This window comes from Nematolebias whitei, chromosome 3 (genome assembly GCF_014905685.2).
Source record: "Nematolebias whitei isolate Nwh7 chromosome 3, NemWhi1, whole genome shotgun sequence".
Taxonomy (NCBI): Eukaryota; Metazoa; Chordata; class Actinopteri; order Cyprinodontiformes; family Rivulidae; genus Nematolebias; species Nematolebias whitei.
The window spans coordinates 29,724,815-29,748,734 of record NC_056500.1 but is presented as its reverse complement, the minus strand read 5'-3'; the positions used below and the strand labels follow the sequence as shown (position 1 = coordinate 29,748,734).

Sequence of the window (23,920 nt, the reverse complement as noted above, 5' to 3'; positions counted from 1 at the left end):
CATGTAAATAATGTCACCGTAATCAATGGAGGGAAGGAAAGTCACATACAAGATACAAGGCGTTTCCTAGCATTCCGAGTTAGACAGGATCTGTTTCTGAAAAAGAAACCCAGTTTGACTTTCAGTTTCTTTACCAAGTTTTCCACACGAAGCTTAAAAGAGAGATGCGAGTCGACCAAGATACCCAAATATTTATAGGAATCAACAAACTCAATCGGGACACCATTTGAGGATGAGATCAGAGGAAGAACTGCTGGGACCAACTTCCTATTTGAAAAAAGCATCCCTTTGGTTTTGTCGGCATTTAGGACAACTTTGAGGCGGAACAAATCAGTCTGGATGTTGTTGAATGCAAATTTCAAAAGCTGGAAAGCCTTTTCAACTGGTTTAGCTCGACAATAAACAACTGTGTCATCAGCATAGAAATGTATGGGTGCATCAGGGATGTTTTTACCTACATTATGTATGTAGATTGTAAAGAGGGTGGGTCCTAAGACTGAGCCTTGTGGTACACCATTGTTGACTGTTAAATAACTGGAGCAAGTACCACTATGTTGAACACATTGCCTCTGGTCTGAGAGATAGTTAGAGAACCAACCCATGATGTGTTCTGAGAAACCGATTTCTGAGAGCTTATGACACAAGATGTTCTGATCCACAGTGTCAAAAGCTTTAGACAGGTCTAAGAAAAGTGCGGCACAATAATCCTTAGCATCCAGTGCTTCAACAGTGTTGAGTGTTAAGTGTTTCTACTTTAAGAAACTTCAGGAACCACAAGTAAACCTGAAGTCTGAGAGTGCAGTGCTCTGTTTAGAAACTTTGAAATGAATGAACGATGAATAAGATATTTATTGTAAGATGGAACTAGGTTGCTGTATTTAAACTATTTTATAAATATGACAGGAAGCCAATGATATTAAGCTAAAACTAGAAATATATGGTCTCTCCTACTAACTCACATTAGAACTCTTGCAGCAGCCTTTTGGATCAGTTAAAAACTTTTTTAATTGTTTTTTTTAGACACCTAGATAATAAAGAAGTACAATAGTCTAACCTGGAAGTGACCAGATGCATGAACCAGCTTCTCTGCATCATTTTGAGACAAGATATTTCTTATCTTGGTGATATTACACAGGTGGAGGAAAGCTTTTTTGGTAACTTTTTTAATGTGGTGGTAAAAAGACATATCCTGATCAAAAATAATATATATATAAGTTTATTCCTAAGAAGCTCAGGTCCAAAAACCTAAACCACTGTCTTATCTGAGTTTAAAAGCAGAAAATTATGAATCATTCGTGATTTAAGTTCTCCAAGACATGTTGTTAATCTAAGCTACTGATCGGATTAATCAGGTTTCATGCATACATATAACTGAGTATTGTCATGGTAACAATGACAATTTATTTTGTACTGTCCAACATCTTCACCTAATTGAAGCATAAAGTAAAGTGTTTTGGTCCAAACTTAGTGACTAACTTTTGTGTAACAAGATTCATTGTTAACACAAACAAACTAAAATCTGTCAGATAAATGTGATTTAAATGTTTTAGAGATGATATTCTAATCCAAATGTAATGTTAGCGCCTATGTAATAAGATATTGTGATCTACTGTATCCAGTACAGTGCTGAGACCTAACAGGACAAGTATAGATAAACAAGTCCACTGTCTGAGGCCATAAAAATAGCATAAGTAACTTTAACCAGCACTGTTTCTGTGCTATGATAAGTCCTGACTGGAATTCCACAAAAAAGTTATCTGTGTCCAAATATTCACACAACTGATTTGCAACTATTTCTCAGGAATTACTTAAATTAATATTAGATTAGATAGGTATATAAGTAACCATAATTCCTTAATTAAGATCAAGTTTCTTAAGTAAAGGTTTAATTTTGAGTGATAAGAAATCTCTGTGGTACATAACCATTAATTAAAGACATGTTAAGCAGATCTATATGGGGAAATCAATTAATGGAAACACCTCACTGAGCATTCTAGTTGGGTCTGGATCTATACAACAAGTTGATACTTAGGATGAGCCTATTATTTTTGACAAATCAGGGAACTCAGCAGGACAACAAACTCCAGAATCCAAACCAGGTTACAGTGACACTTCTAAAGCTCTTTGATTTAATAGAAAATCAGAGGCAATAGGAAGGATGATGTAAATTTTCTCCAGTCGGTTATTAGAGGTACAGGAATACATGGCTCAAAAGTGACTGGACTTTTCATTAGTTTGGATACATTACTAAAAATAAACTTTGGGTTGTATTTATTCTCCTCTATTAAAGATGAATAATATACAGTTCTAGATTTACGAAGGGGTTTCTAGTACATTTGTATGTTGGCAGGCTATCTCTCCAAGTTAAGCATGTTGGTGGAGTGCCATTTCCTTTCCAACCTTCTAGATGCCTGAATTGCAACTCTAAATTATACCAAGGAACCAGCTTCCAATGACAGATCTTTTTTTTTTTCAAAGAAGCAATTTTATCAAGTGATGTTTCCATTGAAGCTATGCCGACGACACAATTGTTTATTGTCGAATTAAAACTGTTGCTAAGGTTTTCCAGCTTTAACAGTCTGCTTTTGACATAATCCTGTCAGATTTGTTCTGTCTCAAACTGCGGCCAAATGCTGATAAAACCAAAGGGATGTTGTTTTTAAACAGGAAGCCGGTACCAGAAGTCCTTTCTTCTGTTTTATCTTTGAATGGCGTTCCTATTGAGTTTGTCGATTCTTATAAATACTTGGGTATTTTAGTCGATTCACATCTCTTTTTTTAAGCTTCATGTCGAAAACATGGTAAATATACTAAAAGTAAAACTGGGTTGCTTCTTCAGAAATAGATCCTGTCTAACTCTGAATGCTAGGAAACACATTGTAACTGTTACATTCCTCCCCTCCATTAACTACGGTGACATTATTTACATGAATGCTCCTGCAAGCACCTTGCAGATGTTGGACGTTGTCTATCACGATGCGCTAAGGTTCATAACTGGCTGCAACTACCGTACCCATAACTGTACTCTGCATTCACTGGTTAATTGCTCATCATTAACTTCACATACTCTCTCACTGGTACATTTTCATCCTTAAATCACTTCTCAGCCTGTTGCCTTCATACATCTCCTCCTACAAGTCACTTTGTCAGTGCAACTACAGCGTGCGTTCTCAGGACATTATTACCTGCAGTCCCCCCTCCCCCCCAAAACAGAGAGAAACTTACATTTGTATGCCTATTTTATGACTGTCTATTGTTATTGTTATCCATTGTTGTCATCATTCTTTGTTAAGAAATCAGGTCTCTCTTGTAAATGAGTCCTCGAGGCTCAATGAGACTAACCTGTGTAAATAAAGGTTGAATGAAATACTATCAACATGATTGTCTAAGTTGCAGTTCTCTGTTGAACTACTCTGCAAAGAAAAAGAAAATCTAAATGAAAAAGGATCTTTACATTTTTTTTCTTCTGATTTTAATTTTGGATGAGAAAGAATGAATGTTGTGAACTCAAAAGAATTGGTTTAGCAAAACGAAATAATCCTGATAGAAAATTTGCAGCAACTCCACTTTGACCTCTTGTTCTAGGAATAAAAAATAGATAACTGGCAGGAATATATATATATATTTTTTCTAACAAAATCCTTCCGATGTAGCCATGTTTCTGCATGACAAAGAAAGAAATCAGTTCTCAAATCTTTAACCAACAGAGACTTAGATGAGAGAGCTTATGTTCAACAATCCACATCTGATAGTTTTATTTTTCTGGTTTGTTAAAATAACTGGATTTATTTTAATGAGATTTTTATGATTTTCTTTTTATTATTATTATTAGCTGCTTTTGCTTGTTTTAATTTGGACCATGGGCATGCTGACACTGTTCCAATAATAGTTTGGGTAACAGAGGAGAAGCAGCAATGTGTGTGTGGGTGTGTGTGTGTGTGTGTGTGTGTGTGTGTGTGTGTGTGTGTGTGTGTGTGTGTGTGTGTGTGTGTGTTTGTCAAAGTGAGTGGCAGCCAGCGAGTGTGTGTGTAAGCAAGCGTGGTGCAGCCAAGCAGGGAGTGAATGGCCTCACGCTCTGCTGTGTGTAGTCACTCAGTCAGTCATCTCCTCTCTGCGGGCACTGGCTCCTGCATTTTATCCTGGGTAGGGCCAGTATCAAGGTTGTTGAAAGGAGAGGGGCTGGAAAAATGGTTCCACTGGACACTTTCATCACAATTTCAAACAAATGAGAAAGTTAACATCTGCACCCTTTATTATTTTTTTAATATATATAATGAAAAGCATATATACTTTGTCATTTGTTCAGTCACAGACTTGCAGAACTTAAGTCCACTTCCTATCTCATGACCTCTACTATCAGTCGTTCATGTAAAACCTTTTATAACTCTGAATTCAGCTCCATTAGTGTCTTGTAGAGCTTAACCAACTTAGGAGGTCCTCTTTGACACCTTCATGCGTGTTACTTCTCTCAGACCACATGGACCCAATTAAGAGAAGGCTTTACTTTTTCCTTAACGACCACTGGTTTGGATCATCAAGCAGTCACAAACGCAGATCAAGCTGCCTGTTGCAGGCTGAAGTGGTGTCAGAGCAACTCCAGATGACTTTTTGATCACCTGTGTTAATATTTCAATAAAACACCCTCTCTGATCTTTACCCTTTAATTTTGCAAAGCAAGGCGGAAATGAATAACACCATTTTTTTGTAACGTCCCACACTTATTTGTTTTTTTTAACAAGTTGTGTAATTAGCCTGAATGGGTCAAAGTACAGCTGAGCCATTGCAGAGAAAAGGTTTGAACTCTTTAATTAGAACATTTGCTGTTAATGAAATCTAGAAAGCCCCAAAAAAGAAGCCCGAAAAGGCTTAAATTAAGAGAAATAAAATGTTAGATTGGTAAACACTTCTATCTTTGCTTTCTTATTTTTAATTAAAAGATTAGCAACCTTTTAATTTTATTGTACCAATGAGACACATAGCATATCTTAGCATGAAGTCAATAAATCTAATATCAAGCACATACATTCTTATATTGTGAGATAAAGCAAAAAATCAATAAAAGTCACCATAATGTATTTGACAATCATTTTTGTTTGGAATGGCGTTCGTATTTAAATTATAAATGCCTCATCCCTCAAAATATACAATAAAGCTGCTTTCATTCATGTGTACAACCTTAAGTCTGTCACTGTGAGTGAAAACCTGTCCATCAATACACCTTATGTTTATTTCGAACACTTTCAAATGACAACAGCTGATGTTCTGCCTCAATAAAACTCGATTTCTCGTAAGCAACGCCAGCTGACACAACCTCTACTCATACATAAAATATGACATATGCGTTGTTATTTTAGCAGTATTTATATGTACAATGGCCAAGGAGAAACTATATATATTAGCATGTCTCAAAGTTTTTCTTAAATTGCATTTTGATATTTGTTTCCCTCTCTGTCGCCAGCTTGCACCGTCTGGACAAACACGATTTCTACAAGGTGCATACAGAACCTGGAGTCTTGTCAGCGTAAGACTGCACCTTTGATATTAGGACCTTCAGATTTACAGTAAAGTTTAAAAGGAAAAGGCATACATTTGATCAATGATGGACTCCTGCAAAGACTCTAGTCCTTACACATGTTCTACAGTCTGAACACACAAAACAGAGAACAACCTGCCCCCTAGTGAACAATACTATGACTTGTTTCTGCATGTTGTAGCTAGGGCTTGTCCAAAAATCCTCTCAGTTTACAATAGTCATCACTTGTGAATACATTGTTGTCAGAACAGGATTAGTCCTTTCCCTTCAGAGCTATCATATGCTCATGACAGCCATGCACAGTAAAGCAGAAACAAAACGCATCTAAACATGATACAATATACTCGTCATCAGATCATGCCTCCTGGTTACAGCATCACTCCAAACTCAGCAGTCTCTGCTCTGATGTGGATGTCAGAGGATGGTGAACCTGTAGTCCATCTGATGCTAGTCATTGAGACAGTGCAAAAAGAGAATATTATGTTTTACAAGGAAATCAAGCCATCCTGCACATAATCTTTTCTTTTACCTAACTGTAAGATGTACCTTTGTTGTTTTAGGACCCAGACGTCACATCTCAGAATACAGTACCGGGTATATGTATATTTTGTTGACCCTACACCCAGATTAACTACTAAACTATTTAGAGATGGGTAACATTATTATTCAGATGCTCTGTATTTAAATATTTTGCTTTTTCCTGAATTAAGAGCAATGTGTACATTGGAATTTTAAATAATCCTGATAAAAACAAGCACATATTTTGTGAGAAAAATAAATCTTTTTTACGTATCTAACATAAATGAAAAAAAAAAAAAACATTTGTAGAGATTTAATGAATGCTCAGAAAGACTTTCAGTTGCAGACTGAATAAATGATTGGTTTGTTACTGGCAGTAAACCTTTATTGTACTTTTTTTTTTTTAAATAAGGGGTAGATATAAAAATTTTCTTCTTCAATGTTTTTTTCTTTTAAATGAATGAATGAATGATTGAATGAATAAATAAATAAATACATAAATAAATAAATAAATAAATAAATACATAAATAGTTTTTAGGTGCACATTAAAGCTTAGAATTAATCATGTAAACAAACGTATTTCTTCATTTTTATACATTCATACGTGATACATTCTTACACAGACACAAAGTGAAGGCAAAGCCATTTTCTGCCTTGACTCAGCAACGTAAATATTTCACAAGAGACGAGGAAAATATGAACTAATTAATTCATCGCACAAGGCAATTCATGCAAAGGCAATCCCAGTTTCATAAAAATAAGTTCTCCTGAAGTTTAGATAAGTTTTCCCCCTCTGTTGCGCTCTGAGTCTGAGAATTTGCACGGACAATGTTGGCAGGCTGCTGCAGGCCAATCAAACTAAGAGCTTCTCATCTTTGAGTGGATTAGTGTTCATGTCTGAGGCCACTTAGAGGGTAGACAGCGCTGCTGAATGGCACCTGCTCCACATTTAAGCCCTGCGATGCCACGCCGCAGGTATGTGGTGCCGAACGGCAAAACTCCCGTGCTAGGAATTCTCTAGATGCCTGCAGCTGTGCCAGACACTGAGGGACAAGATGAAGGGATGGGTGGAAATATAATGTGAGGTGAAAGGTGCTCTTGAAAAAAAAAAAAAAAAACTTATATTAGAATTAAAAACAAGAGTATTTACTTTGTGGCAGAGAGACAAGGTTAAGTTATGTTATGTTATGTTATGTTATGTTATGTTATGTTATGTTATGTTATGTTATGTTATGTTATGTTATGTTATGTTATGTTATGTTATGTTATGTTATGTTATTAAAAGATTGGGGGAAATATTTCCCACAAAAGCAACAACAATAAAGTCACATTTCTTGAAGGAATGCATATCGTTCACCTCCTTGCATGCTAAAGTTTCAATTAAAGATCTTCAACAATCTGTTACTGCTCAGGGTATATGTTGGGGATGACTCCCATCTACTGCAACACCAAATGTTATCAAAGGATGCATCTAGATCTCCATCTCCATTCCCTTTACACCAATAACTGCTGTTTAGCTCTTCATTCTAACTTCATTTGCTGATGACTTCCATGTATTCTTATAAGCATGAAGCAGTAATTGTTTTCTGAAGGGAAAAAAAAAAAGATGTTCTGTCATTAAAAATACTGGTAGATAATCAAGTTTTAAAGCTTGAAACAGAGTTGCACTTCTTAGGAATACAAAAAAAACAAAAAGATGGTTAAAAAAAAAAAACGGTTCCAGCATAAACGTGCTCCCTCTATATCATCTAGTTGACTGAAGCGAGTCAGTGTCCCAGCCATCATCACGAGGTTGTCTTTGGCTATTAGTAACTGGAAAAGACCAAAGGCAGCGCTCCTTCAATCAAAACCTGAGTTGTGCCAAAGCGTGTCCACCCTGGCAGTAAAGCCCCACTGTGTATGAAGTAATTCATCACACCGCTGAAACCAGACGGACTCTGTGTTTTGTCACTAGATGCATGGTGATGTGTGTTTAGTACAGCATTTTTTTGTTTCATTTCCTGGACCAACAGGTGGATAATCCTCTCCATGTACTGTGTCAAACTGTGCACATTTGGTTGCACATAGGGTTGAAATAAACCAGGTGAGAAGGTTTTCATTGGATTAAAGTCTGACAATAAGCAGTGCTTATTTCCTCTCTCGTGTCTGTCATCGAGCTGTAGGAAAAGAAGCTGATGCTTGGTGGAAAACCTGAAAACACCACATCCAACGGAGTCTGAAAGAAAAACACTAAACTTGTAAATTCTGGCTTCATGTACAAGTTAAATTAGAAAACGAGTGTTATGTTTGCATTCGTTTTAACTTTAGATGGAAATAGTGTTTGGACTGATGGTGGACGAGTCACATTTCTAGAAAAGTTCAGGAGAATCTTGTGGCCAAAAAGCTATTGGATCCATCTTTCATTTGCAGATTAAATTGATGTCTTCCGTCAGGCCTACCTAATTTACATCACACCACTCCACTTGGGGCTAAGATGGTGTAGAGGCAGGGCAGCCAACTTGGGACCAGAAAGTCGCAGGTTCAACTCCACGCCATGCCCACATGTCGTGATGACCTTGAGCAAGACACCCAATCCCTAACTGATCCCCGGGCACCCACATAGCTGCCCACTGCTCCACCTGCGTGTATCCCATGTGTGATGGGTTAAATGTTTAAAACAGGTCTCTCTTGTAAATGAGTCCTCAAGGCTCATTAAGACTAACCCGTATAAATAAAGGTTGAATGAATAAATGCAGAGAACTAATTTTGTCATTAACATACCATGATGGCAGCACTTTATTATGTGAATAGTACATTAAATGAGTGGTGACCTGAAACACATCTTGTATTTATTGTGACCACAAAGTTCTTCGAAAGAGTTCAATTTAACTGCATTATGTCAAGGCTGTTTTTGAAGACAATTTGTTTTGATTATTTCCCACAAAAGTCCACTGATGGTTTTATAGTGATTGTTGATTCAACATTCGAGTTTTTATTTTTTGTCCATACATTTATTTTTGTAATAATTCAACTACTTCTAAATGCATTTTTTTTTATTTTTTTTTTTTTATTTTAGCCATATCAAAACATTCAGTTCATTCAGGAGGTGGATGCTTTGATTCAAGGATTGGATTACTTTTAAGCCCCCACCACCACCACCAAAAAAAACCCCTCTTCTCTTTTGTTTCTTTTTTCTTTAAACACTGTTATTTTAAAAATCTGCTTCAACATATTAGCTTTATTTTTGTGTTTTTAAAGTAAAAGTAAAGTGCTATGTGTTGTTATCTTTGTACAGTGCATTTCCATATAATTGCGAAATTAGTTGTCTGCATTTAACCCATAGCACCTGGGATACACCCAGGTGGAGCAGTGGGCAGCTATAAGTAAGGCCCAGGGAGCAGTTGGATTAGGTGTCTTGCCCAGACACATCATGACATGTGGGAATGGCTGGCAACTGAACATGTCGTAAAGTCTGATTTAGTCTGATTATTTAGCTTTAAGCTGCTACTATTAGCAAGCATTTTGCTACTTTTAGCATTTTAGCTTGCATTCTGCCAATTTTAGCATCAATTTCCTGATGCATGCTCAATAATCCAGGTAGAAAAATCTAAAAAAGTTAAATCTGGTCCTCTGGACATTCAAAAGACAAAAAAAAAAAAAAAAACAAGAACCAAAAAAAAAAAAAAGTAGAAACGTTTCATCTTTCATCCGAAAGACTTCCTGAGTCTGAGGTGCTGTATTCAGGTCAGTCTTATAAATAGCACCTTCTCAAAGTGGATCAACCAGTTTGCTGCTGGTTTTGGTCATCAGCAGCAAACTGGTTGATCCACTCTGAGAAGGTGCTATTTATAAGACTGACCTGAATACAACACCTCAGACTGAGGAAGTCTCTCGGATGAAAGACGAAACGTTTCTACTTTTTTGTTGTTGTTTTGCTTTGTTTTGTTTTTTGTTGTTGTTATTTTGCTTTGTTTTGATTTTTGAATGTCTAGAGGGGGCAGCACGGTGGCGCAACTGGTAGAGCTGCTGCCTCTCAGCGATCAGGTCCCTGGTTCAAACCCCGGTCCAAGGGCCTTCTGGGTGGAGTTTGCTTGTTCTCTCTGTGCATGCGTGGGTTTTCTCCGAGTACTCCGGTTTCCTCCCACAGACCAAAAACATGCATGTTAGGCTGATTGGTAACTCTAAATTGTCCCTAGGTGTGAGTGAGAGAGTGAATAGTTGTTTGTCTCGTTTGTCTCTATGTGACCCTGTGATGGACTTGCGACCCGTCCAGGGTGTACCACGCCCCTCGCACAGTGATTGCTGGACATGGGCACCAGCGACCCCCGTGACCCAAAATGGAATAAGCGGGTAAAGAAAATGGATGGATGGATGGATGTCTAGAGGACCAGATTTAACTTTTTTAGATTTAGCATAAATTACACAACTTTTGTCTTTCAGCTAATATTTTGCAACTTTTAGATACTGTTCTGCTACTTGTAGCTTTAAACTAGCTTTTAGTTTCTACCATGCAATGTTGCACTTTTAGCTTTCATCTAGCCTTTTGCTATGTTTACCTTTTAGTTAACATTTTGCTACTTTTAGATTGTAGTTAGCGTTTCGTAAACTTTACCTAGCTTTTTGCTACTTTTAGATTTACCTTATTTTTCAGTTGTTTTTTTTAGCTATTAACTGGCCTTGTGCTGCATTCAGCCTTTAGTGATCTTTTCGCTATTTTTAGGTTTTCATTGGTGTTTTGATCCACTTTGCTAATGTATTGTTTGTTTGAGTTTTGAGATATTGTGTTGTTTCTTTTGCCTTTTAGTTATTATTCAGAATATTCTACTATAAAAACTTAGATTCAGTTTCTTCTGCAATTTTCAGCAAATTCATTTGGCACTCAGCATTCATGCTGTATTTTCTTTTTATTATTATTATTATTATTATTATTACTATTATTAATTTTTTTTTTTTTTTAGCCAAAAAGGTTTTTTCTAGCCTCGATTCATTTTTGATTTTAAAACTCTGGGTTAAAGAAAGTTTCTGCCAAACAGTACTAATAATAACAGACTGTTACTTTCTTTATGTTCTTTGTTTCACTGACACAAGCTGATGGATTTAAGGCCACTAGGTTTTTTTTTTACTTTGATGGACAGATGGCTCCCTCTAGTGGTGGAAAAAAACAAAACACCTTTGAATGTCCATGATTAAATCTTTTCTTTCTATATGCTTGATATCCCAAAGTATTCAAGTATAAATTAAATAATTCCCTAAAAATTAACTAGGAAATTATATTGTTGGTTGAGTATTAATATACCTAATATTGAAACCAAATCAAAGCTAGGATTTTATAAAATGTCTAAAGTGATGTCCACTTATCATCCATTCTCTTTCATGGTTGTGGGGCACCTCATAATCTGGTGCCAATCTCCAGCAGTCACTGTGGAAGAGGCAGGGACACCCATAAGAAAGCCACATAAAAACAAACAACACAAACAATCTTTCACACTCTCCCTACTGACAATTTAGGCTTACTAGTTAACCAAACTTGCATGATTTTGGTCTGTGGGAGGAAATCAAGCAGAACACGCAAACAAGGCCAGGAGGTAAACGCCACTTTGAATTGAAAACAATTCTGCCCGGTTTCCTCCCACAGACCAAAATTATGCATGTTAGGGTAATTGGTAACAAAATAATAATTCAAAAAAGCAGTACTCCTTGAAAGCATGCATATCACCCATTGCTTTGCATGCCAAATATTATATAAAGCAATTATGCAATCTATTAGCACCCAGAGTCTGTTTTAAGGGGTGACTTTTAGCTACTGTCACACCAAATTTGAGATTAGTATTTGTAAAAATGACTGAATTGGACTTGCCTTTTTTTCTTTTTTTTTTACTAAGGTTGATCTTGAATAGGGTTGATTACACAAGTCAATCTATTGTAGATGTACAACACAATAGATACAGATAACACAAGCACACTTGCACAGGCCAAAACATTATCACCTCCTCACTTCCAGTGGAGACAATGGCAAGAATTTTTTTTTTTTATTATCTTAGCATAAAGCTTAACCTTAGTGTAAATAAATGGTAAATGGACTGCACTTCTATAACACCCTTCTATCTAAGATGCTCAAAGCTCTTTACAACACAATCTGTGCCCTCATTTACCTCCACACACACATTCACACAGCACTCTACTACAGCTCTACAAAACTAATCAAAGAAATCATTCTATAGAAACTCATCAGTGCTTTTAGATCACATTCATACACTGATGGGACACACAGCGAAGGCAATGAGTGTCTTGCCCAGGGACACTTCAACAAGTGATTGCTGGTGGAACTGAACCCACAACTCTCCCACTGGAGGACGACTTCTCTAACCACTCAGTCACAGCTGCTCCATAATACAGTTATATGCATTTTTAGTCAGAAGTGGACAATCTTTAGCCTATGCATGTTCCCTGTTTAACACATTAAAGATCAGTAAAGCTGATGACTTCATTTTATAGCTGTGACAGTGGAAACATCAGCGCTCAGATTTTCACCTCAAAACTGTGGTTAACAGAGACCTGCGTCATACAAAGAAAGGTTGAACTTACAAAATGTACCACGTACAATGGTTTCAGAGCAAAGTTAGCAAAAGTTAAGAAGCTTTGGTTTGCATGTAGTGGGCATCAAGCTCTGAAACAGCACAAAGGACTTTACTTTGTTGTTTTGTGTCTCGCATCACCCGCTTCGGATGTTATCAGCCATTAAATGGTCGTTATTAGTTGTTATCATCTCCGCTCCACTTGTCACATCATGCAGCTTATTGAAATGTTTTTTTTTTTTTGGTTTGTTTTTTAATCTGTAGATAAACTCATCCAAATCTGAAATGTTTTAAAATTACAGTATGGTTGGGGTCACTGGAAGTATCAGTGCAACGTCAACAACTTTCTGTTTGCTGTGTACCTGATTGTGTGTCTGCCTGAGTCAGATTGAAAGTTGTGGGTATCTCAAGTCACAAATTCTCACAAAACTCACAAAAGGTTGCCATGTAAAGCCATGCAAAACTCATTTACAAGCAATTCAATCGCTGAGAACAGATGTTAAATAGAGAAACTGCATGGTCTGTGAAAATGCAGTGTAAATACAGAGCGCTGAAAAACTTAGTCGCAGTTTTCGGAAGACACTGAAACTTATATTAAGACCAATATAAAACCAAAAGGAAAAAGCACTAGCTAAAATTAAGAAAACAGTAGATAAAATATTTAAAAAGTGTAACACTAATTAAAATCCAAAAGTTAAAATATGCTACAGTAAAAATGTGACATCTGTAGCTACTAGAGGCCATAACAAACCAGTTGGTTGGTCTCTGGACCATCTTAGCACCAACATAACTGGTTTGTTCCACTTTGGAGTGAGCTATTGGGGGAAGAATCCATTTTGTGTTGTGGGTTTCCTTGACTGATGAAGCCTTCTGGATGGAAGGTGAAACATTTCAGCACAAAAAAAAAAAAAAAAGAAAGAAAGAAACTGTCCAGATGAGCTGACTGAAAATTGTTGTATTGTATACCTGGATTATTGAGCATGGACTTTGTTGATTTTGAAATAAATTCTGGACTTGACAGGGAGCCAACGGAGAGAAGCTAAAACTGGAGAGATATGATCTCTCCCACTGACTCCAGTTAAGACTTTGGCAGCAGCATTTTGAATCAACTGAAGATGTTTTAAAGAAGTATTTGGACACCCAGATAATAAACCATTGCAATAGTCCAGTCTAGACGTGACAAATGCATGAACCAGTTTTTCTGCATCATTTTTAGATAAGATGTTTCTAATTTTAGTGATATTACGCAGGTGGAAGAAGACAGTTCTAGTAACGTTTTAATGTGGGGGATAAAAGACATGTCCTGATCAAAAATAACACAAAGATTTTTAACATTAGAACCAGATTAATGTCATCCAAGGAGGGCGAAAGACTGAAAATTAATTCCTAAAATTATCAGGTCCAAAAACTAAAACCTCAGTCTTGTCTGTTCAAAAGCAGACAATTAAGGGTCATCCAGGTTTTTATGTCTTTAAGACATGCTGGTAGTAGCTGATTGGATTCATTGGGTTTCATGGACAAATATAACTGTGTATCATCAGCATAACAATGAAAAATTATCCTATGCTGTTTAATATCATTACCTAATGGAAGCATATATACTGTATATTAATAATAATATATTTAAATTCAATTTAAATATTAAATATTTAAATAAAATATTTTTATTTTATTATATCTATTATTATATATATTAGCTAATAGTAAAGTATGCAAGTCAAAGAATTTGTTCTTTGCTCCGAAAAAGACTTTTCTTGTTTCTTGGTAAAGACTTTACACCCACATTCCATCTTCAACACATATTGTTCAGACCCTCTTACCTGGAAACAAACACAAACCACCAGTTTCAACAATGAGGGGATTTTCAGCCAATCACATCTGACCTATGATCTCAGAACACTCATTCATGGAGAAATACTGACTTGAGTTCTGCAGAAACCCTCAGTTGGTCTTATCATCATGTTCATTCTTGTTTGTTCTTGTTCTTTTAGCCACGCAGAAAACTTTATGGTAGCAAGTCTTCAGACTTGTATATTGAGTCTACGTTGATTTTTGTCACCAAAATCTAAAGCAAATATTGAAAGCACTTGTTATCAATGATGCTGTTGAGTAAACTTCAGTTTTACAACAGAACTGGCAAAGAATCAGTTTAGATGACGCTTACATGTAAGAGTCAGTTTTAGTAGATTTTGGTTCACTTAAATATTTAGTGAACGAGCATTTCGTGAAGAAATGCATAATTCCTACCTCACTGGGTGCCAAAGTCAGTCCGTCTGTACATCCATCCATCCATCCTTCCATCCAGCCAGCCAGCCTTTTATTTGACCTGTTTTTCTATACAGGGTGTGAGCTATTATTGGAACTTGGAATAGTTCAGAATATTGGAATTGGAGTATTTTATATGTTCGGGATGTTAGGTTTGAATGAGTAATAAAAGAAAAACTGTCTGACAAAGTGTAACATAAAGGTCCACCAATGTGACACTGAATAAATAAACAACTTAATTTAATGTTTCTATTCTGACTGGATATCTCTTCTGTTTGCAGCTCATTTAAAATGAACACCAACCAGAACAGGAAAAACTATGCAGAATTCTACATGTTAAACAATGTTATTGTAGTTCACAAAAGTTTTTTCTTCTTTTTGGAGGGCATGTTTTTTAAACTATGAAAGAAACACAAATGTTAAAATGTATTTAAGATATAAAGTGCTTGTTTTTTTTGTTTTTTGTAGTAATTGAAAAAAAATGCCAATAATATTGTATCAAACACATACTGGGATTTTACAAACGCAGGCTCCCTCTCTGAATGTAAGAGAAAATAAGATTAGCAGGAACAAGATCAATAATCAGTAAATGCATGCATGCACCTTCTTATAATCCAAGTTGTAAAACAGATATATGTGCGGAGTCTGTGGTTCATAAGTTACAGAGAAAGATTCTAAGAAATTAATCTGTTTTCTTCGTAAAGCATTTCTGATCCACAATCTCAGTTTTACATATATTGTTCTCATGTTCTACTTTTAGCTGATGTTTTGATGTAAAGATGAGCTTTATTTAAAAAAAAACACACAAACACACAAAGGTTACCAATTCCCTAAAGCATTCATACATAAGAAATAAATATGCCCTCAACAGGTTCTATGCACACTTTGAAGACCTGACCAGACCACCCAGCACCAGACTCACCTCCCCATCAGAACAAGAGCTTCTCAGTGTGACCTCAGCCGAAGTGAGGAATACTATCAGGATGATTAATCCTCACAAAGCAACCGTCCCAGACAACATCCCTGGGAAGGTGCTGAAAGAATGTGGTGATCAGCTCTGCGAGGTGCTGGCAGACATATTTAACTCCTCACTTACCCTGGAGACAGTTCCCACCTGCCTGAAGACTGCCACCATCATCCCAGTCCAAAAGAGCTCTACAGTGACTGGTCTGAATGACTATCAGCCAGTGGCCCTCACCCCGATAGTCACTAAATGCATCGAAAAACTGGTCATGACCCACATCAAAACAACCATCAATATTAACAAGGTCCCTCACCAGTACGCATACTACAATAATTGATCAACAGAGGACGACAACTCCTCTGTGGTCCACACTGCTGTCACCCACCTGGAGCAGAAGGTCTCCTATGTCTGTATGATTTTTGGGGACTTCAAGTCTGCCTTCAATACCATGATCCCCCAAACCCTGATGGACAAACTATCCACACTAGGATTAAGCCCCTCCATTTGCAACTGGGTCCTAGACTTCTTAACAAACAGACCACAGTCAGTGAAGATCCACAACTTTTCCTCCATCATAACCCTCAGCACTGGCTCCCCTCAGGGATGTGTGCTGAGCCCTCTCCTGTTCACTCTGCTCGTATATGACTATGCACCTACCCATCCAGGCTGTCACTTTGTAAAGTTTGCAGATGATACAGCGGTGGTGGGATGCATCACAAACAATGATGAGTCCAGCTACAGACTGGAGGTGGAACACCTGAAAAGCTGACACCTGAAAAGCTGGTGCAAGAATAGCAACCTTCACATCAATGTGAAGAAGACGAAGAAGATGGCTGTGGACTTCAAAAAGAACAACCCCCCCCGAACATAGGAGGATCTGCGGTGGAAGTGGTCTCCAGCTATAAATACTTGGGTGTGCCCCTGAATGACAACCTCAGCTGGGGCAACAACACCACCAGCCTGATCAAGAAAGTTCATCAGAGACTCTACTTCTTCAGGCGGCTGAGATGAGCTGGTCTGGGAAGCTCAGTCCTCACCTCCTTCTACAGGTGTGCAGTGGAGAGCATCCTGTGCTCCAGCATCAACATGTGGCATGGAGGCTGCACAGCTGCAGAAAGAAAAGCTTTGCAGAGAGTGGTGAAGGTTGCACAGAAGACTGTTGGAGTCAGTCTCTCCACCATCACATACATCTACACCTCCAGATGCAGGAAGAGGACAACCTGCATCATGAAGGACCCCACTCACCCAGCACACACACTTTTTGCCCAGCTCCCCTCAGTCAGGAGATTGCGGAGCATTAAGTGTAGAACCACTAGACTGAGGAACAGCTTCTACCCTGAGGCTGTTAGACTCATGAATCTCTAACTAGAATAATCACTGTGAAAAATCACATCATGTTGCTGCTGATCTGTTTCATGTTGCTGCTGCTCTGTTTCAATGTTGATGTGTTCATTTGTACTCATCTGCTCACACAGACTCATGTTCGTGCTGCTCTTGGGTGTTAGTGCTTAGTGTATTTTTAGTTAACTTTTTTCTTAGTTCATATCTTAGATCTAATTTCTGTTTTTCTTTTACATTTTAATACTTTTATTGGATGCAACTGGGACCCTGTGTACACAATTTCGTTCCACCACATGTACCACATGTGGTGTGTATGACAATTAAAGAAACTTGAATCCTTGAACATTAAATCATTATTCATTCATCATTATTAACGTCATCATTATTCTAGAATTGCGCCGCTCAAGGTGGCTGCATGTTGGAGCAGCTCTGTTACTTTCATTCTGAGATATTACTTTTGATAACTTTAATTCCTCTTTTTTATGGATATAAATCGCTTTTTTTTGGATGATTATTTCCTCTGGTGTCGGATGCTGTGCAGCTGGAAGGATTTTTACAGAAATATCTTTGCTTTTGGACATTTGTTATGATGCGTAACCATAACAACAAGTTTTTTTACAACCGGGAGCAGCTGATTAACATCTCCAAATCTCAAATAATATCTCAACTACAGCCTCAAATCCCAAATGAGTTGAAACGGAGGCGTCGTGGATGCAGAGCAGGAGCAAAGAAGAGGGAGAAAGAGAGAAGAATGCAGTTTAAACCATCTCTTCCATCGATCATGATGGGCAATGTGAGATCGCTGGGTAACAAGTTGGATGAACTTCAAGCCCTAACAAGGACCCATCCAGAGTATCGGGAATGCAGTGTTATGTGTTTCACTTAGACATGGCTGTAGGATCATATCCCCGACTCCAGCGTTTCCTTGCCAGGCTTTCTGACCATACGAGCAGATAGAGCTTTAAAGAGGAGTGGCAAAAGGAAAGGAGGTGGGTTGGCAGTGCTTGTTAACAACAGATGGTGTAATCCTGGACATGTTACTGTGAAGTATCGTCTCTGCAGTCCAGATATTGAACTGTTAGTCCTAAATTGTCATCCATATTATTTGCCAAGAGAGTTCACCAGTGTTATTTTGGCAACTGTTTACATTCAACCCAATGCTGTTGCCGAGACTGCGTGTGATGTCATCAGCTCCGAGGTTGCTAAGCTACAGACACAACACCCTAGTGCGTTTGTTGCAATATCTGGGAATTTTAATCATGTCTCACTCTCTGCTACACTTCTGACATTTGAACAGTTTGTCAGCTGCTCTACCAGAGAAAACAAAACGCTGGACTTGTTTTATGCAAATGTCAAGCATTCATACATCGCTAAAGCAAGACCCCCTCTTGGCAAATCAGATCACAATCTTGTGTATCTCTGCTCAAAATATAAACCCCTTGTTCAGAGGCAACCTGCAATAAAGAGAACAGTGAGAAAATGGTCAACGGAAGCTGAAGAAGCCCTGCGGGGTTGTTTTGACGCTACAGACTGGGATGCACTGTGCCAGCCACATGGAGAGGACATCATTGCCATGACTGAGTGTGTGACCGACTATATAAACTTCTGTGTAAACAACACCATCCCCACCAGAACAGTGAGATGCTTCCCCAATAACAAACCCTGGATTACCACTGACCTGAAGGAACTGCTAATCCAGAAAAAAAGAGCCTTCAGGGAGAGAGACAGGGAATTATTGAAGAGCATACAGAAGCAACTAAAAGTCAAGATAAGAAACAGCAAGGAGGTGTACAAGAAGAAGCTGGAGAGCAAGCTCCAACAGAACAATATCAGAGAGGTGTGGTCAGGGATGAAACAGATCACAGGCTTCAAGCAGAAGGAGGATCAGAAGGATGGAAGCCTGGACATAGCCAATGAACTAAACATGTTCTTCAATAGGTTCAGTTCAGGAACAAGCTCAGCAGTCTCCTCTCTTGCCCACAGCCAAACATACATACCACCCTCCATTGACCCAAGGCTGTCCTGTCACACCTCAAATATTGTATCCACCACCTCAGTCATGGACCCTTCTTCTACATATTGGTCTTCAACTAAATCAGAAGATGCTGATACCTCCTTTGCCTCCACCCTCTGCGTCTCCAGAAGTCAGGTGAGGAAGCAGCTGGAGAGACTGAACCGGAATAAGGCTGCAGGTCCAGATGGTGGCAGTCCCAGAGTCCTGAAGGTCTGTGCAGAGCAGCTCTGTGGGGTTCTGCAGCACCTCTTCAACCTTAGCCTGACCCAGGAGAAGGTTCCAGTGTTATGGAAAACATCCTGTCTTGTTCCAGTGCCAAACAAAATGCACCCATCAGTCCTCAATGACTATAGACCTGTTGCCCTGACATCCCACATCATGAAGGTCCTAGAGAGACTTCTGCTGACCCACCTGACTGGACAAACAAGCACATATCAGGACCCACTGCAGTTTGCTTATCAGCGTGGACTTGGAGTTGAAGATGCCATCATACACCTGCTTCAGCAAACTCACTGTCATCTAGAAAAGGCAGACAGCACTGTGAGTCATTTTCTTTGATTTCTCCCGTGCATTTAACACAATCCAGCCTGATTTGCTTTGTCAGAAACTTCAGAAGACTCAGGTGGAGGCCTCAACAATCGCCTGGATCAAAGACTACCTGACGGACAGACCACAGTTTGTGAGACTGAAGGGTTGTGTGTCTGACCAGGTGGTCAGTAGCTCAGGAGCACCACAGGGGACTGTACTCTCACCATTCCTTTTCACTCTGTACACCTCAGATTTCCAGTACAAAACAGACTCCTGTCATCTGCAGAAATATTCTGATGACACTGCAGTAGTTGGATGTATCAGAGATGGACAAGAAGCTGAGTATAGGGAACTGGTGGACCGCTTTGTGGCATGGTGTGGAAACAATCATCTCATCTTGAATGTGAACAAAACAAAGGAGATGATTGTAGATTTCAGGAGAATCAGGAAGAGGTCCAACCCTTTTTCCATCATGGGAGAAGAAGTGGAGGTGGTGGAGAAGTATAAATACCTTGGAGTTCACCTGGACAATAGACTGGACTGGAAATGCAACAGTGAATCCGTCTACAAGAAGGGACAGAGCAGACTATACTTCTTGAGGAAGCTGAAGTCCTTCAGTGTTTGCAGCAAGATGCTGCATATCTTCTATAAGTCTGTAGTAGAGAGCGTTATCTCTTCTGCCATCATCTGCTGGGGCAGCAGCACCAGAGCAAGTGACTTAAAAAAGATCAACAAGCTCATAAAGAAGGCTGGCTCAGATCTGGGAACTCCTCTAGAACCTTTGGAGATGATTGTTCAAAGAAGGATTCTTCATAAAAATGAAGAACATTATAGACAACTCTCAGCATCCTCTTCATCAGACTGTCATACTACAACAGTGTCTTCAGTCAGAGACTTCTTCAGATCCGCTGTAAGGCAGACGCTACAAGAGATCCTTCCTGCCCACAGCCATCAGCATCTACAACAACTCTTTAATGACACCAGGATGATGAGTTACAACAACATTTAATTTCCCTCTGGGATTAATAAAGTATTTTTGAATTGAATTGAATTGAACTGAAAACTAAAAAAATAAATTATGAAGGGTGCATTTTAGGTTTTGTAAGAAACAGTACAAACAACATGGAAAAGTTTATATTAAGATAGAGCTGCTGTCTATAACTTGTATGTACAATGATATATATATATATATATATATATATATATATGTTCTCTTTTTTAATTAGTGAAGACCATCTTAATATACTGAATGAATGAAATTGACGACAACAAGTGATTCAGAAGACTCTTATGAGCAGTAAAAAACAAGGAGCTCAATGTCCCTTGTTCAGACATGGGTTACTGGGACCCCACCCTGGAGCCAGGCCTGGGGTGGGGGTGGGAGCTCGTCGGCGAGCCGGGTCTCATGTGGCCCGGTTGGAATCAGCCCAATTGTTAGTGAGCAAAATTAGCTGTTTTCTTTTGGCAGGTGAGAAGCGTATCAGGAAGGACCAGAGAATGGCAGAACACTGAACGTGTCCCACTAAAAGTCACTGTGTGAATTATCAGCTCCAAGAAAGTGTTTTAACTTCATTTAGATAGATACATAGATACATTTGACATAGATACTACATAAATAGTTACATACACTCATTCAATCAACCTATAAATAAAGATTGAACAAATGAACGAACATAGAATTTTATTTTCCCTGCACGAAAGCTAAGGTGGAATGATACTATTTTTGCCCCAGTGAGTATGCACGCATGACGTGTTTATATTTTTGTCCAGGATGTTCACAAATTATGAACTACTGAACAGATAATAATGAAACTTTCAGAAAGTAATCATTGAATCTGCAACTTATCAACAGCAATACAACTAACAATGGCAGGTACAGTACATCCAATAACATTTCCCAGCATAAAAATGTCTGAAACTCAGTAAAAAAATAAAAAAAAAACATTGAACTGAACTTTGTTGTTGCTGCAATGCTTTAACAACACATACTCTGAGAATGAGACTTGTCAACACCTACAGTATCATTTGTCAACATATCTGTAAAATGATATTAGTCTAAAACGCTGGCATTAGGCAAAAAAAACATTTTTTACTTAATGCTAACACACAGAAAATGATGTTATTTATAAGCATTTAGGTTTATTGTAATTATTGTTGCAGAGCGTTGGAAACTCATCTCACAATCCTAGGCTATCAGAATTGTCAGTCTCAAAGATGATGAAGAACGATAAATGTTGCGAAACGGGAAACGTATGATACAAAGGATGTGGTTACATGGTGAGCTAATATAGATTTAGTTAGATAATGCTTGCCCAGCAAGCAAAGTGGCCTATAAATGGCCCACTTTAACACCCCTGTGTGCACAAGTTTAAACCATTGGCATCATGAATGGTCTGGGTAAACTGCTGGTTTTCCACTTTCTGATGTGTCTTGGACAAACAGGTAAAAAAAAAAAAAAAAAAGAAGAACACGTTTAATTTTTATGCTAAAACTATGAAATGGTCATTGACTTGCATTTACTTTTACTTATCTTTTACAGTCCAAGGGTTTAAGATCATAAATGGAGAAACAGCCCCAGAGAATTCAATGCAGTACATGGTCTCGGTGCAAACTAAATACGGTAAACACATCTGTGGAGGATTTCTCATCACTGAGGACTTTGTGATTACTGCTGCACACTGCAATGACGAGTGAGTTTACGGTCTATTTTATTCAGTTTAACTTTTCTTTGTTGTTGTTGTTAATTAAAGTTAAAGATCTTTGTCACAAAAATACCAGTAACCTCTCAATTGTGTTTTTTTTTGTAGAGGACCTTATCAAATTCTTCTGGGAAGCCATAATCTCAAGGGGATGAATAAAAAAATGTTGAAAATTGAAAATACATGTAAGCCCTCAACTTATCAGAACGTTGGGCTCGGTGATGACATAATGCTCATTAAGGTAAGTATGCCCACCTCTGTAATCTTTATCAAACACAAAAATGGCTTTAACTCAGCCAGTCTGACAGATGTTCTGCTAAAATGTGCTATGTTGGAAGCCAAGAGTTATTCCCAACACATTATGAAAGCACCTTGCATGAGATGTGCATTTGTAAAACTTTGCCATTAACTACTGGAGTTAACAGGGTCCGTCTGTTAACAAAATATCTCATGGACCACTTGACATTTTTTTATTAGATTCTGAAGGTAATGTGTCATGGTCATCAACTGATTAACTTCTGGAGTCAACCAGTTCAAGATGGCTACCTCAAATAAATAAGTTTGGCCAACACAGTGGCCATCATCAGTCAATTCTATATATATGGAGATATGTTGTAGCTGAGAGTCATTCTCAAAAACATTTTTGATACTTTCTCGTGTGTCTTTAGTTGTCAGAGAAAGTGCCTCCAAGCAACATGATACAAACAATTCCACTTCCAACGTCTGTGATCAACCTGTACCAAAATCAAATATGCTCTGTGGCTGGATGGGGAAAAACTCTTACCAATAGATTTGGTGTCAATGAGCTGAGAGTGGTGAATGTATCCATCATCAACCGAGAACTCTGCCTGGAGAAATGGAATGAGCCCTTTCCTCTCAATGTGATCTGTGCTGGTGGATATGGCACAACCAAGGGGTTCTGTCAGGTATGTTTTCTTTTTGTTTATGAGTGATCTAAACATCCTAAATATCAAATGAACTTTGTAAAATTCCTTCTCGCCACAGGGTGATTCCGGTGGTCCTCTGGTGTGCAACAGCAAAGCTGTCGGTGTTGTCTCGTTCAACAGAAATGCCAACTGCAACTATCCAGATGTACCCAATGTCTACACAGACATTTCCAGATTTCTTCCATGGATCAACAAGATTTTGAAAGAAAACACGTGCCAGCTGTAAAGTTGTTACGCTGCATTTTGCTCCTGCAATATTCTATGATGCGCAGAAGATTAAATGACGTCTAATTTCAGTCACTGTCAGCTGTTGTACTAAGTCTGAATAAACGAAAGAGCATTCAAACACCTGTTGCTCTTTTTTCTTTGCCAAACAACAAGAACTAAGCATGCAGACAATAAAACAAAAGACAAAAAATGACAAAATGTAGTGCAATATATTGAGCTGTAATGTTTCTGTAACTGGTTTGTATGGGCATTTGACATATACAGTGTGTATGTATGTATGTATATATATATATATATATATATATATATATATATATATATATATAT

General features: G+C 38.1%; 1 protein-coding gene across 1 annotated transcript; it reads left to right on the top strand.

Moving 5' to 3' along the window:
* Positions 1–22,103: 22,103 nt before the first annotated feature.
* Positions 22,104–23,591, top strand: LOC119407961 (duodenase-1-like). The gene is made up of 5 exons (XM_037674794.1): positions 22,104–22,161; positions 22,259–22,409; positions 22,527–22,659; positions 23,087–23,344; positions 23,424–23,591. Exons 1-5 carry the CDS (start codon positions 22,104–22,106, stop codon positions 23,589–23,591), a joined length of 768 nt encoding a protein of 255 aa, XP_037530722.1.
* Positions 23,592–23,920: the final 329 nt, after the last annotated feature.

Excerpts from the sequence above, each read along its gene's own strand:
- LOC119407961 (XM_037674794.1), top strand. The coding sequence starts at position 22,104 with ATGAATGGTCTGGGTAAACTGCTGGTTTTCCACTTTCTGATGTGTCTT. Across the intron at positions 22,162-22,258 it reads GATGTGTCTTGGACAAACAG|TCCAAGGGTTTAAGATCATA; the intron begins GTAAAAAAAAAA and ends TATCTTTTACAG. Across the intron at positions 22,410-22,526 it reads GCTGCACACTGCAATGACGA|AGGACCTTATCAAATTCTTC; the intron begins GTGAGTTTACGG and ends TTTTTTTTGTAG.